Source organism: Molossus molossus, unplaced genomic scaffold, assembly GCF_014108415.1.
Source record: "Molossus molossus isolate mMolMol1 unplaced genomic scaffold, mMolMol1.p scaffold_m16_p_1, whole genome shotgun sequence".
Taxonomy (NCBI): Eukaryota; Metazoa; Chordata; class Mammalia; order Chiroptera; family Molossidae; genus Molossus; species Molossus molossus.
In genome coordinates, this window is record NW_023425344.1 from 171564222 (window position 1) to 171579801 (window position 15580).

General features: G+C 36.7%; 2 protein-coding genes across 7 annotated transcripts in view; one reads left to right on the top strand and one right to left on the bottom strand.

Moving 5' to 3' along the window:
* The window catches only part of PPP2R3C (protein phosphatase 2 regulatory subunit B''gamma), a 24680-nt gene extending 14593 nt beyond the window's left edge, over nt 1–10087 (top strand). Inside the window, exons 8-11 of one of the 2 annotated variants that reach the window (XM_036252382.1) lie at nt 536–672; nt 3150–3287; nt 8368–8427; nt 9765–10087. In XM_036252382.1, coding sequence (XP_036108275.1) covers nt 536–672; nt 3150–3287; nt 8368–8427; nt 9765–9953 — 524 coding nt within the window. In that variant the 3' untranslated portion in view covers nt 9954–10087. The remainder of the gene's footprint in view (nt 1–535; nt 673–3149; nt 3288–8367; nt 8428–9764) is intronic. The other variant, XM_036252374.1, reaches the window with a different exon arrangement.
* Nucleotides 7426–15580, bottom strand: part of FAM177A1 (family with sequence similarity 177 member A1) — a 23655-nt gene continuing 15500 nt past the window's right edge. The window contains exons 4-7 of one of the 5 annotated variants that reach the window (XM_036252402.1): nt 14394–14491; nt 12584–12694; nt 9545–9637; nt 7426–7460 (exon numbers count right to left, since the gene is read on the bottom strand). In XM_036252402.1, coding sequence (XP_036108295.1) covers nt 9593–9637; nt 12584–12694; nt 14394–14491 — 254 coding nt within the window. In that variant the 3' untranslated portion in view covers nt 7426–7460; nt 9545–9592. Of the gene's footprint in view, nt 7461–9544; nt 9638–10695; nt 11952–12469; nt 12695–14393; nt 14492–15580 lie in introns of those variants that run through there. The other 4 variants (XM_036252408.1, XM_036252423.1, XM_036252415.1 and 1 more) reach the window with 4 other exon arrangements.

Here is a 15580-nt window from a genome sequence, read left to right on the forward strand (position 1 = left end):
AAAAAGGAAGGTGGGGGAAGAGAGAAGAGAGAGAAACATCAATCAGTTGCCTCACATTCGAGCCCTAACTGGAGATTGAACCCAAAACCCAGGTATGTGCCCTGACTGGAAATTGAACCCAGGACCATTTGTTGTATGAGATGATGCTCCTTCCTACCAACTCAGCCACAGCAGCCAGGGCACTCTTGACCTGCTTTTAAGTGCCAGCATTTCAGTGCTTTTTGTTGACCTCTACTGCCATCTAATTTAGAATCCTAGGAAGTTCTAAAAGGTTGCAGACTGAAAACAAATAATGATGTAAGGGATAAGTTCAAAGACCATGCCTTCATGGGTTTCCTTTGACTGGTTCTGGCTTAACACTTTTTCTGATAGAGATTGCAGGGATAGATGATATTAGGGCACTACCCTTAATGTATCTTAATTTGAAAATCAGAATATTAACCAGTAAAAAGAACTTTTTGTTAGTGTTTATTCTTTTGCATTTAATTTGAATTTTATTTGGTCATGAGTGTCTTTTATTGTCTTTCTTCTCAAGGCCAGTATTTGAATCTTGATAAGGATCACAATGGCATGCTCAGTAAAGAAGAACTCTCCCGATACGGAACAGCAACCATGACCAATGTCTTCTTAGATCGTGTTTTCCAGGAGTGTCTCACTTATGATGGAGAAATGGTAGTTTAAATTTGACAAGCTGTAAAAGTTTAGGTTCCTACAATTTTCAAAAGCCTTTTTCTTGACGTGATGCAGCATTTTTTTTATATCAGTGTGTAACAGTATCTTAAAATGTATGAAATGATCACATTATTTGAGATTCAGAGCCTTTAATCTTAAGGTAAAATTGCTCTACAATATAACTTGCCTTATGGATTCCGGGCAAATAGAAAATTTTAATATTTTGTTCATTTCATTGTCATTGTACCTATTATAAAGGAGTGTGGCCTAGGTAAAATACAAATCTGAAAAATTGGCAAATCCTATTGCTATTTTCATATAGATAGTTCATCCATTAAATTATCAAAACCGGCCCTGGCCGGTTTGGCTCAGCGGTTAGAGTGTCAGCCCGTGGACTAGAGAGTCCTAGGTTCGGTTCCTGCTAAGGGCATGCACCTCAGTTGTAGTTGGTCCCGGCCCCGGTTGGGGTTGGTTGGGTGGCAACCAGTCGATGTGTCTCTCACATCGATGTTTCTCTCTCTCCCCCTCCTGCTCTATCTGAAGGTAAATGCAAAAATGTCCTGAGTGAGGATTAAAAAAAATTTAAAATTATCAAAACCAGGTCGGATATAGTACCATATATGCCATTATTTTAATGTAAGAATCAAGTTGTATTACTTTCTATAAGTGACTATATTAGTAGCTAAAGACTGACTAACATGTACCTCTCCTTATATTGTAGAAAATTATAATAGTATTTTAAAATTACCATTCTTACTACTAAATGTGTGTGTTAAGGATGTTGATAAATTTTCCAAACTATGTTGCTTAAGAAATGGTCATACTGTCAGAAGAGAATCATGGTTCTAGGATTTATCATTTAGCTTTAATAGCAGTTTTCTTCTTTTTTTTAATCTTTACCTGAGGACATTGTTTTTCCCTATTTACCTTCAGATAGAGTGGGAGGTAGGGGGATAGAGGAAACATCGATGTGAGAGGGATACATCGACTGGTTGCCTCCCACACAACCCCAACCAGGGCTGGGGACTAACTGCAACCGAGGTACGTGCCCTTGACCAGAATTGAACCCGAAACTCTTTGGTCCAAGGGCCAATGCTCTAACTGCTAAGCCAAACCAGCCAGGGCTTAATAGAAGTTTTCTAAATAACACCATTGTTAGCCAACTGCAAAGTAAAAGGGGAAAAGGGTACAAACTATGACTCCCATAGTTGTTTACAGTAGACAGTGAGGAGGAGCTTTACAAATGACTTGTGGTGGAAAAAGAAAATCAGAAGCAACAACTTTGCTTGGAGTTAAGACCATAACGAGGCTACATCTTCCTAGTTCTTTATACTGCAATTAAGCAAAATGGAATTCTTTTTTTTTTTTTATCCTCACCAGAGGACAATTTTTGCATTTGTCTTCAGACAGAGTGGGAGGGAGAGAGGGAAGGAGAGAGAGAAACATCGATGTGAGAGAGAAACATCGACTGGTTGCCACCTACAAGACCCCAACTGGGGCTGAGGACAAACTGCAACCAAGATAAGTGCCCTTAGTGGGAACCGAATCCTGGTCTCTTTGGACCATGGGCTGACGCTCTAACCGCCAAGCCAAACCCGCCAGGGCACAAAATGGAATTCTTAATCTTAGCCTAACAAAAATATTTTCCAAGAATATAAATTTCTAAGTGAGACTCTCCCAAGTATTTTACTTTTTTTCACTGTGCAGAAAAAGTTACCTGTGACTAGATTTAAAACTTTTATTAAATAATATATCTAAACAGCTATTTAAATATACTTTTCTATTCATTCCAGATAAAAATTCTTTTCAGAATGACCACACTGAAATAAACATGTAAATTTAATGGCAATATATGAGTTTAGTCATTATCCTATTCATTTCAAAAGCTGGTTTAATTCATTTCAAAAGCTGGTTTAATTTCAAAAGCTGGTTTAATTCATTTCAAAAGCTGGTTTAACCATAATTTCAAAAATTATGGTTTAACAGATAATCTCCTCATAAGAAATGAACTGTGTCCCCAAAACTGTCCTGTACAGATTAACTGCTACATAGAATTCCTAGAAACCAACATTAAGTATACAAATGGATTTGTCATTTCATATTTTTTTTTTTTTTTTCCTCACCTGAGGATATTTTTCCATATTTTGTACAGATAGAGTGGGAGGGAGAGAGAGGAAGGGGGAGAGAGAGAGAGAAACATCGACGTGAAGGGACACATCGAGTGGCTGCCACCCGCACGACCAATCAGGGCCGGGGACAAACCGCAACCGAGGTACGTGCCCTTAGCGGGAACCGAACCCGGGTCTCTCCGGACCGCAGGCCGACGCTCTAACCGCTGAGCCAAACCGGCCAGGGCTCATTTCATATTTTTAAAAACTTGCCACTTTGATTGCAAAATAGCTTCACATTATTAGATACTCACTTGAAAAGTTAATTTCAAATATGTTCTCTAAAGAATGTTGTTTTCTTTTCTATAGGACTATAAGACCTACCTGGATTTTGTTCTTGCATTAGAAAACCGAAAAGAACCTGCAGCACTGCAATATATTTTCAAATTGCTTGATATTGAGAACAAGGGATATCTGAATGTCTTTTCCCTTAATTACTTCTTTAGGGTAAGTCTCATTTGTGTAAATGAGTTACTGTTCCTTAACATATGTTACATATGCCATTTAGTTTAAAATACCTACTCAGGCCCTGGCCAGTTTGGCGCAGCGGTTAGAGCATCAGCCTGCGGTCGAGAGAGACCTGGGTTCAGTTCCTGCTAAGGGCACGTACCTCAGTTGCAGTTTGTCCTGGCCCTGGTTGGTCGTGCGGGTGACAGCCACTTGATGTGTCCTTTTCACATCAATGTTTCTCTCTCTCTCTTCCTCTCTCTCCCTCCCACTCTATCTGAACAAAAAATGGAAAAATGTCCTCGGGTGAGGATTAAAAAAAAAATTATAAAATACCTACTCAGGGCCCTGAGTGGTGTGGGCTCAGTTGGTTTGGGTGTTACCTCGTGCACTGAATGGGGTATGCAGGAGGCATCCAATCAGTGTGTGTCTGTCTGTCTGTCTGTCTCTCTCTTTAAAAAAATAAAAATAAAATACCTACTCAGTGACTATTTTATCTAATTTGTGATGTCTAAATTTAAGAAAAAGATTTACATTAACAGATTTCAGAAGGGTATCAATTCTATTTTTAGTTTTGTTTTTTCTTTTTAAAAAAATATAAATGAGCCCTAGCTGGTTTGGCTTAGCAGTTAGAGTGTCAGCCCACAGACCAGAGTCTTGGGTTTGATTTCAGTCAAGGATACCTACCTCGGTTTCAGTTCGGTCCTGGGCCCTGGTCTGGGTCATGTGGAAGGCAACCAGTCGATGTCTCACTCTCTCTCTCTATCCCCCCGCCCCCAAATCTGTCTGAAAATAAATGGAGAAATACCCTTGGGTGAAGATTTACAAAAGAATTGACTCTGAGTCTAAAAATACATATATAAATAAATGGGCTAAATCAGTACTGATTTAATTAGATGTAGAATACTTAAAAGGTGTTAAATATATGTCAGGAGCTATACTAGACAGTGGAGATACAAACATGCTGAGAAATTCTGTGCTCTTAGTGACCAAAAACTAGTGTGTAAAATCCTACAGAAGGTTTAATTAAACAGGAGTTTTGTAGACTTTGGTAGTTACAGATTCTTTTCATTGCTGTGCTATAAAAAATAAAAACAATGTAAGAACTGGCTAGAATTGTGGTCTGCATTTAAGTGTGAAACAGATTTGCTGAAGTACTTATTTTGTGCCTGAATTGGTCTCAGATAATAACATAATGAGCTCTGAAGTGGAATGAGATCTGATTGTGTCTTATAAGCATCCAGATGCATAAGGTGTAAAAGTAGGAATGTCCAGCCTTTGAGACAAATCATTCAATTTGAGTGGTGACTTTTCCACTTGATGGAGTAGTTTTGTACAGTTTTCCACTCCATCACCACATTTCTATAGCTAGTTTTTAGAAGACCGTGTGATTTACATATGGTTAAGATCAATAGCAGAATATTTTTAGCAAAAACATTTTCACATCTTTGGCATAAATCATTTTTACGCAGAGGAGTTTTCTTTTCCATTTAAAACATTGTTGGTACTTTTTAAATAACTGCCTCTCAGTTACCTTTTTAGCTCAGTGGGCAGCATCTCAGTCTCATAAAATAACTTCATCTGGTTTCTGAGTTTCATAGTATATATTTCATGTTAAATTCCCTAAAAGGCTTTCCAATATGATCTTCTAGGTAGTAGAGATTGCAAATATTAGGATAAATTACAATTCCAGTACTAGGATACATTTTTTAAAAAGTGGGAGCCCTGGCCGGTTTGGCTCAGCGGTTAGAACATTGGCCCCAGGACCAGAGTCGGGTCTGATTCCTGGTCAAGGGCACATATCTCAGTTCCAGTTCAGTCCCTGGCCCTGGTTGGGGTTGTGCGGGAGGCAACCAACTGATGTCTCTCTCTCACATAAATGTTTCTCTCTCTCCCTCTCACACTCTATCTGAAGATAAATGGAAAACTATCCTTGGGTGAGGATTTAAAAAAAAAAAGTGGGCTTAGCTGGACCAGTATGGCTCAGTTGGTTGAGCATAGTCCCATGCACCAAGAGGCTGCTTGTTCAATGCCCAGTCAGGGCACATGCATGGCTTTCTGGTTCCAGCCCCATGCAGGAAGCAGCTGATTATCTCACTGATGTTTCTACTGCCCTTTCCCTTCCTCTCTAAAAATCAATCAAAACGTTTTTTTTTAAGTGAGCTTAAGTCAGTGGCTAATCTGAAAAGATAATACCAACCCATAACAGGGATGTCCCCACTTTAGGCAGACCTATTAAATGAAAATTCAGTTTTAGGGAAACCAAGTAAATACATTTTTTAGTAACTAAACATTCAACCCCTTTTCATAAAGATTTCTTTATAGTATTTTCTATTTTCAGAATGTTAAATTTTATTTATTAAATACAGTGAAAATATTTCATACATCCATTTATTTAGGCTTGGTGGTATGGGCTAAGGAAAAAAGTTACCGAACACTGCACTCGTGGGCTATTTGTTCATAGAGCCTTTCTTTGTACATCAATATCCTAGTGATAAAACTGGGTCTCAATGGTGCACTCTGGTTTGTACCATCCAGGTCTACTCTAGTAGCTGAAAGTATGCTAAAAGTCTCATCATCTTCAAAGAATTCCCCAGTGCATGCTCAGGTATCAGTGGTACCCCACACAGAGTAGGCATTTGGAACATATTTAGTTAACTATTTACCAAGAATTTTAAGTTTCAGCCCTGGCTGGTGTGGCTCAACTGGTTTGGGCATTGCCCTGAGCTGGTCAGGTTACTTGCCCTGCTAGGGGGCAAGCAGGAGGCAGCCAATTGATGTTTTACTCTCGCGTCGGTGTTTCTCTCTCTCTCTCTTCCTCCCTCTCCCTCTAAAAATAAATTTTTTTAAAAAGTATTTTAAGCCCTGGGCGGATTGGCTCAGCGGTTAGAGCGTCGGCCTGCGGTCCTGAGAGACCTGGGTTCGGTTCCCGCAAAGGGCACGTACCTCGGTTGCAGTTTGTCCCCGGCCCTGGTCGGTTGTGCGGGTGGCAACCACTCGATGTGTCTCTTCACATCGATGTTTCTCTCTCTCTGTTCCTCTCTCTCCCTCCCACTCTACCTGAACAAAAAAATGGAAAAATGTCCTCGGGTGAGGATTAAAAAAAAAAAAGTATTTTAAGCTTCACATTTTCTAGTGACTGATTCTCACCTAAAATGTTTGTCAGACTGGATGACAGTACAGTTGACCCTTGAACAATATGGTTTTGAACCATGTGTGTCTACTTGTATGTAGATTTTTTTCAATATATTGAAATTCTTTTGGAGATTTCCTCACTACCACGAAGAAGTCATATCATTACTACGTGACCATAAAGCAATTATATTGCTACTAATTTGTTATTCATACATGAATCGTTATACCTGGAAATAAATGATTTTTTTCATATCTTTTCATTTTTGATGTCTAAAGTTAGTAATAACATGTATCAACATATACAGTGTTTTGTATAAGACAATATAGATGTAGGTAATGATAGACAATTCATCTTAGAAACATGTGACATAAACTTATGGTACTGATACAGTACAGTTACTATAAATGTATTTTCTCTTCCTTATGATTTTCTTAACATTTTTCTTTTCTCTAGCTTAGAGAATACAGTGTAGCCCTGCCACTGTGGGTCAGTAGATTGAGTGTCATCCCATGGACTGAGAGGTCCTGGTTCGATTTCCAGTCAGGGCACATGCCCAGGGTTGCAGGCTCGATTCCCAGTAGGGGCTGTGCAGGAGGCAGCCAATAGATGCTTCCCTCACATCGATGTTTCTGTCTCTCCCTTTCTAAAAAATCAATAAAAACATTTTTTTAAAAAAGAATACAGTATATAATACATATAACATACAGAATATGTGTTAATCCACTGTTTATATTATTGTTAAGGCTTTTTAGTCAATAGTTGGCTATTAGTAGTTAAGTTTTTAGGGAGCCAAAAAATATACTTGGATTTTCAACCATGTGGGGGTCAGTGCCCCTAACCCCTGCTGCATACAAGGGTCAACTGTACTTCGGTATTATTTTGTTAAAGTTTATAAAAGAGAAGAGATCAAGGGAGATTTACCTCCATTTCTTTCTGTCAAGTACAGTTGTCCCTCGTTTATCATAGTTAATCCATCCCAGACTAGCAGTTGCACCTGGTGTTGAAGGATTATTCCTGGGGTGCTCGAATACATAGGCCTACAGTCCATACGTACAATAATTTTAATTGTTATACAGGGGTGTATAATGGACTCAGACAACCAAGCACAAGCTGTATTATTTTCACTGTTTTGATCAACTTTTTAATTAATATATTTGAAAATACCGTGATAGAGTGAAGCCGCAAAAGTTGAAGCGCGAAGTGGCGAGGGACGACTAGATGGCAAAGTGTGGAGTAGGAGGGGAGGTGCTGGATTGGGTATTTTAAAGAATGATGAAGGTATGGCCCTGGCTGGTTTTGCTCAGTGGTTAAAGTGTGGGCCTGTGGACCAGAGAGCCCCGGGTTTGGTTCCCGCTAAGGGCAAGTACTTTGGTTGCAGTTTGTCTCCAGCCCCAGTTGGGGTCTTGTGGGTGGCAACCACTCGATGTGTCTCTCTCACATCGATATTTCTCTCTCTCTCTCTTACTCCTTCTCTCCCTTGCACTCTATCTGAAGATAAATGCGAAAAAAATGTCCTCGGGTGAGGATAAAAAAAAAAAAAGAATGATGAAGGTATGAAGAACGTTTGTGGGTAATGGGAGGTCATAACAGAATAATTGCTAGACCACATTAAAGGCTCAGCTGAGGTTGGACACCATTCCTATGTAGTAGCAATAATCTGTAGTCTTGTATACTGTCTTTCTGAAGTTCTCTGTACCTAAGGTGTATGTCTAGAAAGGTTGAAGGTTGTTACACTGACCCAGTGTTTAGGTTTTGCTGAGTGGGTGTGATAAACAAGGTCAAGGATGTTGAGAATATTGGCAAGAGTGGTTTAAATGATGAGGCTTGTGGTCTGACAGGAAAGTAAGTGGAACTAAAAGGCCAGGGGGTTGGGGGGTGGGGTGGGTGCTGGGCGCTGTTCTGTATTTTATCTTTTATTTACAGATTTATTTCTGCTAAATATAGGCCATACAAGAACTAATGAAAATCCATGGACAAGATCCTGTTTCATTTCAAGATGTCAAGGTTACTTTTTTCATTAATTTACATAACACCAGATAACCATTTGTATTAAATGAAATTTTATATGAAAGCAACTTATGAATTATAAAGTATGAAACCAAATCAAGTATTTGCTCTTATTTGTTCCAATGATATTTAAGTCATTAGAAATTGAGACCACACTTCAACTAATGAGTTTTATAAGTTTGGTTTTAGCATTTTCACACTTGTGTTCTCATTGAAAGCATTCATTTATTTTGATTGAAAATTAAGAGCATCAATATGATCTGCATCCTTTGGCAAACTATTCTATTGTAAACTGAATTTTAACTTGGGAACTATTTTGGGTCAGGCCACATTTTTAGTCTGCTACTTCAAAGGGCTTGCTTGCTTTGGTATTATTTAAGGAGACATCAATCGTTTACTATGAAAACTACCACTGTCTGAAACACATGCTGCTGCTTAGCACTTTAGTATTGAGACTTTCCCTAGCTATGAAAAACAAGGAGTATCCAATATCAATTTAGGTTCAAGTTGAGTAATGCAATAAAATAACTCATTCCATTTTAACCAAGCATTAAGATAAAGGGCGATTTTGGTTTAATATGAGACAAATTTTAAACTATGCAATAGGCAAGTTAAGAACTAGTTAATTTTAAATGGCCACCAGCCCAGAAGAGGAAGTTTCCCAAATATAATAAGAGTAAAAGTTCATACATTCCATTTACCTGAATTGTTCTAAACTTTTGAAAATGTAATTGATGCCTCCTTTAATGATACTAAACAGAGTTACTTACTGCTAAAAGATTAGAAAACATGTACTAATTCCTTGTAAGTTTTTATATAGTACATTTCTTAATATAGAAAAGGTTCTTCCATCTATTCTAGTAAATTTTAGCACAATTTTAGTGTTATTTTGGATGACTAATTCTTTGATACCAACCCCTCATCCTCCCATCCTCATCCTAGGTCGACTGTAAAATGTTGACATCATTATTGTCAAAATCTTGTCATAATCTTGGCTCTGAAGCATTTGAGTTTGCACTCAAGGCTTTGATTCACCACCAATGAAAGTATAACTAGTTAACGTGTACTCAAAGAACACTGCATTAGACAGTTTAGCTATTAATTAGCTACATACCTTGTATTAGCTTAAACTCTGAGCCTCAATTTCTTCCTCTCTGAGTTATCACATACCTAAGGAATATTCCAGTAAAATTCTGTGATTGTACATCTGTTGAATGGAAAAGAAAAAATGGCAACAAAAATTTTACGTAAACTTAAATACTAAATTTTAGGTCTTTTTGATAAAAATTGAGTGAATCATATATCAGATTTCACAGTCTTTTTCTCTCTTGTAGGATGAAATCTTTGACATGGTAAAACCAAAGGATCCTTTGAAAATTTCTCTTCAGGATTTAATCAACAGTAATCAAGGAGACACAGTCACCACCATTCTAATTGATCTGAATGGCTTCTGGACTTATGAGAACAGAGAAGCCCTTGTTGCAAATGACAATGAAAACTCTGCAGACCTTGATGATACATGATCTCAAAGACTAGACTGTATTAATTAACATAAGTTTGAATGCTGCATGTAAAACCTTGGAAGCAGATTCCTTAAAAATTGTCTAAATAAAACACTTCACATGCCTATAGAACACAGCAAATGTTCTCATTATTGGGAATTAACAGTTTGGAGGCAATAGGACCAAATTAGAAGCAATAAATTGTTTCCACTTGGCTCAAATATGACAAGTGTGATTTGGTGAAGGTAGGAGTTTACTTTAAATCTGTAATATTTAGGAATAAAGGAAGTTTTCATGAACTATTTCTGACTTTAATCATTAAGAATTTGAATATTTGAAGGATAGTGTACATTATAATGTGGTCATTTAACCTTGAATATTCTGAATTATTATGTATATCAAGATTACAGGCTTCCCCATTCATTTCTGGGTTAGAAGTATTTAGATATGATGTTTCTTTTAATAGGATGTTTCAGTTAAAGTATTCAAGTTAATATTTTGTTTTAATTAAAATCATTGGTATAAAAAATTTGTCTAGCTTTATTAACCGATATCAGGGTTACATTTTATAAAACTTAACTTCAGTTAGGTAAGGATTGTTGTTAGAGAATTTAATTCACTGTAAAGGTTCTCAATTACATTATGTGTAGTTTAGAAGAGGAAAGAATCATGAACTATGATCCAGAGGGAACAGTAAATATTAATAGGGTAGAAAGGAAGAAAAACTGAAAGAGACTTAAAAATAAGACAGAACCATTTAATGCATTCATGGGAAATTTTATAATTTGCATAAATAAAAATATAAAATTTTAAGGCACAGTGTATAACTATATAACAATACAAACTGGCCACTCTTGGACAAATAAAGTAAAATTCAAGAAACGTCAAACCTTCATAAGTCATCATCTTCCTTTTACTGTAATCAGAAAAGGTTTTAGTTTTCTTTTAGATATAGCATCTCTAGGGAGAGAAGATTCATATCACCTTTAGATATGCATGCCTTCACTGGATAACTATCTGAGTTGGAGGTACTATTTCGAAGTTAAAAAATTGAAGGAAAATGTCAGGTTAGCATGTTTTAGAGCTACTGGTAAACTATAACTTACAATGACATTAATTACATAATCTTATGATTATTCCTTTAAGCACTAAATTATATAGTTTACACTCATGACTAAAAAGATATCTAGCATATGCCATGAACCATCACACCATGAGCCCATGTAACCAAAGATTCTTAATTATCTTTCACAAATCCTTCAAATTTCAGTTAAAAAACAAACTAGTTGTTAGATGTTCATTGACAACAAAGTTCCATAATAGGCCCATTGTATGTTGCAAGTTTCTCTGTATTTTATATAGATCATTTAAGATTGACAGCTTAATGCTGTTTTGATGGCTATTAATAACCATTAATTTCTAAAAGCTCTTTAAGTTTGTGAATAGGCTTTTAAGAGCAGCACTGTCTGAAATATGCCCCATTTTTCCTTACTCATATTTAGTTATAAATCAAAGTCATACAGATATCTCAAGATTCTGAACACACATTTAGGAATATTTTCAAAATTAAGTTTCATACCATATTTTGTAAATAGCACACTGGGCAGAGAGATGGCCAGTCTGGGTCAGATAAACTGCCACTTTGTTATTACTCTGAAGTGGTGAATGACAAGTACCTTCATTATGCTATCATTGCACCTTGTTCAATATTTAACAGTGAGCCTCTGAAGGGTTAAGTCTTCATTGGTTCCCCCAATCCCACCCCCTTCTCTGCAACTAACTGGCTTATAGGAGGCACTCAGCTGAATGAGTGACATAACCAGGATGCCAAGTGGATAATCAGTAGGTGTAATACCACTTGAAAACAACTACATTCAATAACTAGTATTTTTAACATTATTTTCAATGCTAGTTATTAATGTGTATAAACTACTGGAAAGAGAATATAAGATTAAGTAATCTGTATTAAAAAAATGGAAACCCACCTTAATATTTGGTGTTATAAACTCAATCTCTTTTCCATAAAATAAAGTTATTCTCAAGGAAAGAAAATTCAAAGTGCTTTTATCTTGCTCCTTTTATTACTCAGTAAACCATCTTTAGTATGAAATTAATTGTTAGATGTGTAAATAAGACATAACATAAAAAAATCTAGGGGAAAAATATCCTCATTTTCACCTGAGATTAGGAATATTAGCTTCAATTAGCCTTAATCAGCAACTTAACCTATTTTTTCTGTACAAACACAAATAACAGACAAGCATGATAATTTAACTCTTCTTCATTGGCAGTTAAGGCTCTAAAATGTCCTTAACTTTTTTATAAAGATCATTTTAAAATCAAAGCACTAATATGGCACACAATAAAATCATAGTATAAATATCCAAATTTCAGATCCTACTTTTACTAGACAGAGCCTAAGAATAAAACATTTTCCCCTTTTCAGATAATAATTTAAAATACAAATAACTGTATTAAGTCCCACTGAACAGAGAATGTGAAAGTTCCTGGTGTAAAAACCACCTCAGAGTTTGAAGTTTGAGAGTCATTGCATTCTATGGTGGGACAGAGACTGGATTTTGTTTACTTTCTGTAATTACTTCACAATCTCCCTCCATTTCAAAATTGAGATTCACAAATGAACTGGATACCACTGTTTCCGGTTGATCTGTTTGAACAATGGAATCAGCCTGCAGTTTATTCTGTTGGTATTGTCTTTCTGCTTCTTCAGACATCCTGTTTTCTTCTTCTTCTTCTTCTTCCTAAAAAGAGGAAACATCAAGAATCACTGAATTATAAATGTCCAAAAGCAATAGTATTTCCCCCCAACTTTTAGCTGCTTATGTTTTAGGTTTTTTCTTTGTTAACCAAACCAGTATCATATCCAATTCACTTTGGTCTAATTAAGATAAGACATACTTCCCTTTCCCCTGTTCCCAAATTGAAATGAACACTATTACATGACATTTAAGAAAAGTGGCATTATTTTTAAAACATGGAACAGCACTGCTTAGTTTAGATGAGACCTAAACTAACTTTGACATTTAGATTAATTTTAGATTAATTCTAATCTAAAAATTTAGCAAATGCTATATCACTTCAATTATAGGCTATTAGCGTGTTCATTGGAATAGGGTGGTCTATTCACTAAATGCTATAGCATGGATAATGTTTCCATAAGCACCTGGTATACAGATAAGGCAGTCTGCCCTTTAAAAAGTTTAAAAATCTAGGAGGGACTTGTAAAAAAGTTTACAATCTAGGAGGAAAGTTAAGACATGTAAAAATAGCATTAAGACAGGAATAAGCACTAGGGAGATTTAGAAAGAGTGACTTCTAGTTTCAGAACTACTAAATTCATAGGGAAGGTGGCATGTGAATTGGTCCTTTCAGTGTGGGTAGGTGGTACAGAATGACTAACCTGTCAGGAAGAGTAATCTAGAACTTGCTTGAGAATGAATCAGAAAGGCCATTTAGAGAGGCTATTATAGTATTTCCTATGAGGTAATGAGGCTCTAAACAAGGCTGGCTGTGTTAAAAACACTCATTCATCAAACATTTTTGAAACCACATAAAGTCAGCTGAGGTTTCCAGATTCATCTCCAGCCACTTCCATTGCACTCTATTGCTCCAGTGGCAATAAAGTAGTATTTCTGCCATTGCCCCAAACATGCAATGCATCTTCATTCCTTTACATTCTAGGTTTACCTAAATTGCCCTCAAGTGCTTGAAGGAGAATAATGAAAGATACTAATATTTCATGTTCACCAATATATTCTAGGTGCTGTTCTATTTTACATATTAACTCATTTAATCCTTAGAGCAACCCTGAACATGGATGTTGCAATTTTCACTATAAAGATGAGTAAACTGAGGCTTACAGAGGTTAAGTACTTTGCCCAAGGTTACAAAATTAGAAGTGGCAGACTCAGAATGTGAATTCAGACCCTTTGGTTCTTGGGCCCATGCTTTTAAGTGCTAAAGCTTTCTCATTGTTTAAGGCTAAACTCATTTCACCCCCACACTAAGACCTCACTACAGACAGAATTGCCCCACATCTTTGTGCCTTAACAACTGGCACTTACACATTTCTAATACTTGTAATTTTCTGTGCATCAAACCCACTCCAATTCTCCTACATCTAGTTTATGCATCCTAAGCACAGAGACTGGGTCTTGGACTAATAATCCAGAGAGAGGTGTGTGAAGATTAATAATATATACATAGCACCTAGTACAGTGAAATCTCGCTTAGTTTTACAAATAGAACCTAGGAAAATTACAGTATTAAAATTCTAAAATGTATGCTAATTTGATAAAGAAACTGACTCTAAAATGAAATGCCTAGTATAAGGGAGCTATTTTTTTTGGCACCTAGAGAATACATGTATGTGTTCATTACACAACCCATCAATCCACAGAAAACCAAAGTGAATCAAGAAAATGTAAAAAGGAGACACACCTCCTTCTTCATCCGGTAATATTCATCAATGGCATATTGGTATTTTGGGGTGCTGATGCCCAAAACAGATGCAATCTTCTCACCAAGAAAGTCACACACTAAAGATACAAAAAAGTTAAATGGCTTACACAATTCCATAAACATTTCTTTTTTAAAAAATTATTTTTCATAAACATTTCTTGAGCACTTTCTATGTGCAAAGCATGTAGAAATACAAAAGTTATAGGCTCTGTGTTCAGGGAGATTATAAACATTCAGTATCTCTTCTGCATATAATTCCTTGATTTCCCCAAGAAGCACTTATGGCTCCTTATGGGTTCCTGATAACACTCTCAGTAACACTTATCCCAGTATTGTAATTATTTGTTACATGTCTATTTTCTTTTTAAAAAATGTATACTCTTAGGGAGCTGGGATGCCACTGGGCTGGAGGAGAGAAATGGCTTGTACCACACATTCACTGGGTGCCTGCCACATGCCACAAGACTTGGAGAGGTTGAAGAATTTGCCAAGCTAAAACTGCTAATCCAAAATTCAATCCAGGTCTAAATGCAAAGCTCATGTTCTTTTCATTTCACCAGACTGTCTAGCATATACTGAGTGCTCAGTAAATGTTTGTTGAATGAATTACTATTCAAAATTAGATCTAATAAAAAGCAGAAAATGATAGAAGCTATAAAGGAGTTAAAATTGGAAGCAGGGGAAAGCTTTATGATTTAAAACCTATATTTAAAGTTAGCATGATTAAGCATGATTTCCTTCAAATATGACTTAGTTATATCTCAATTTAAGAAATAGCCCTGGCCAGTTTGGCTCGGTGGTAGAGTGTCGGCCTGCGGTCCAGAGAGACCCGGGTTCGGTTCCCACTAAGGGCACATACCTCAGTTTCAGTTTGTTCACGGCCCCGATTGGGGTCATGTGGGTGGCAACCACTCGATGTGTCTCTCTCACATCGATGTTTCTCTCTCTCTCCCTCCCTCCCCACTCTATCTGAACAAAAAATGGAAAAAAATGTCCTCGAGTGAGGATAAAAAAAAAAAGAAAGAAAGAAAATATTGCCCTGGTCCGGTAGTCAACTGGTTAGAGCATCATCCAGATCCGACAAGGTTTTGGGTTTGATACCCGGTCAGGGCACATACAAGAATTGACCAATGGATAAATAAGTGGAACATAAATAAGTGGAACAA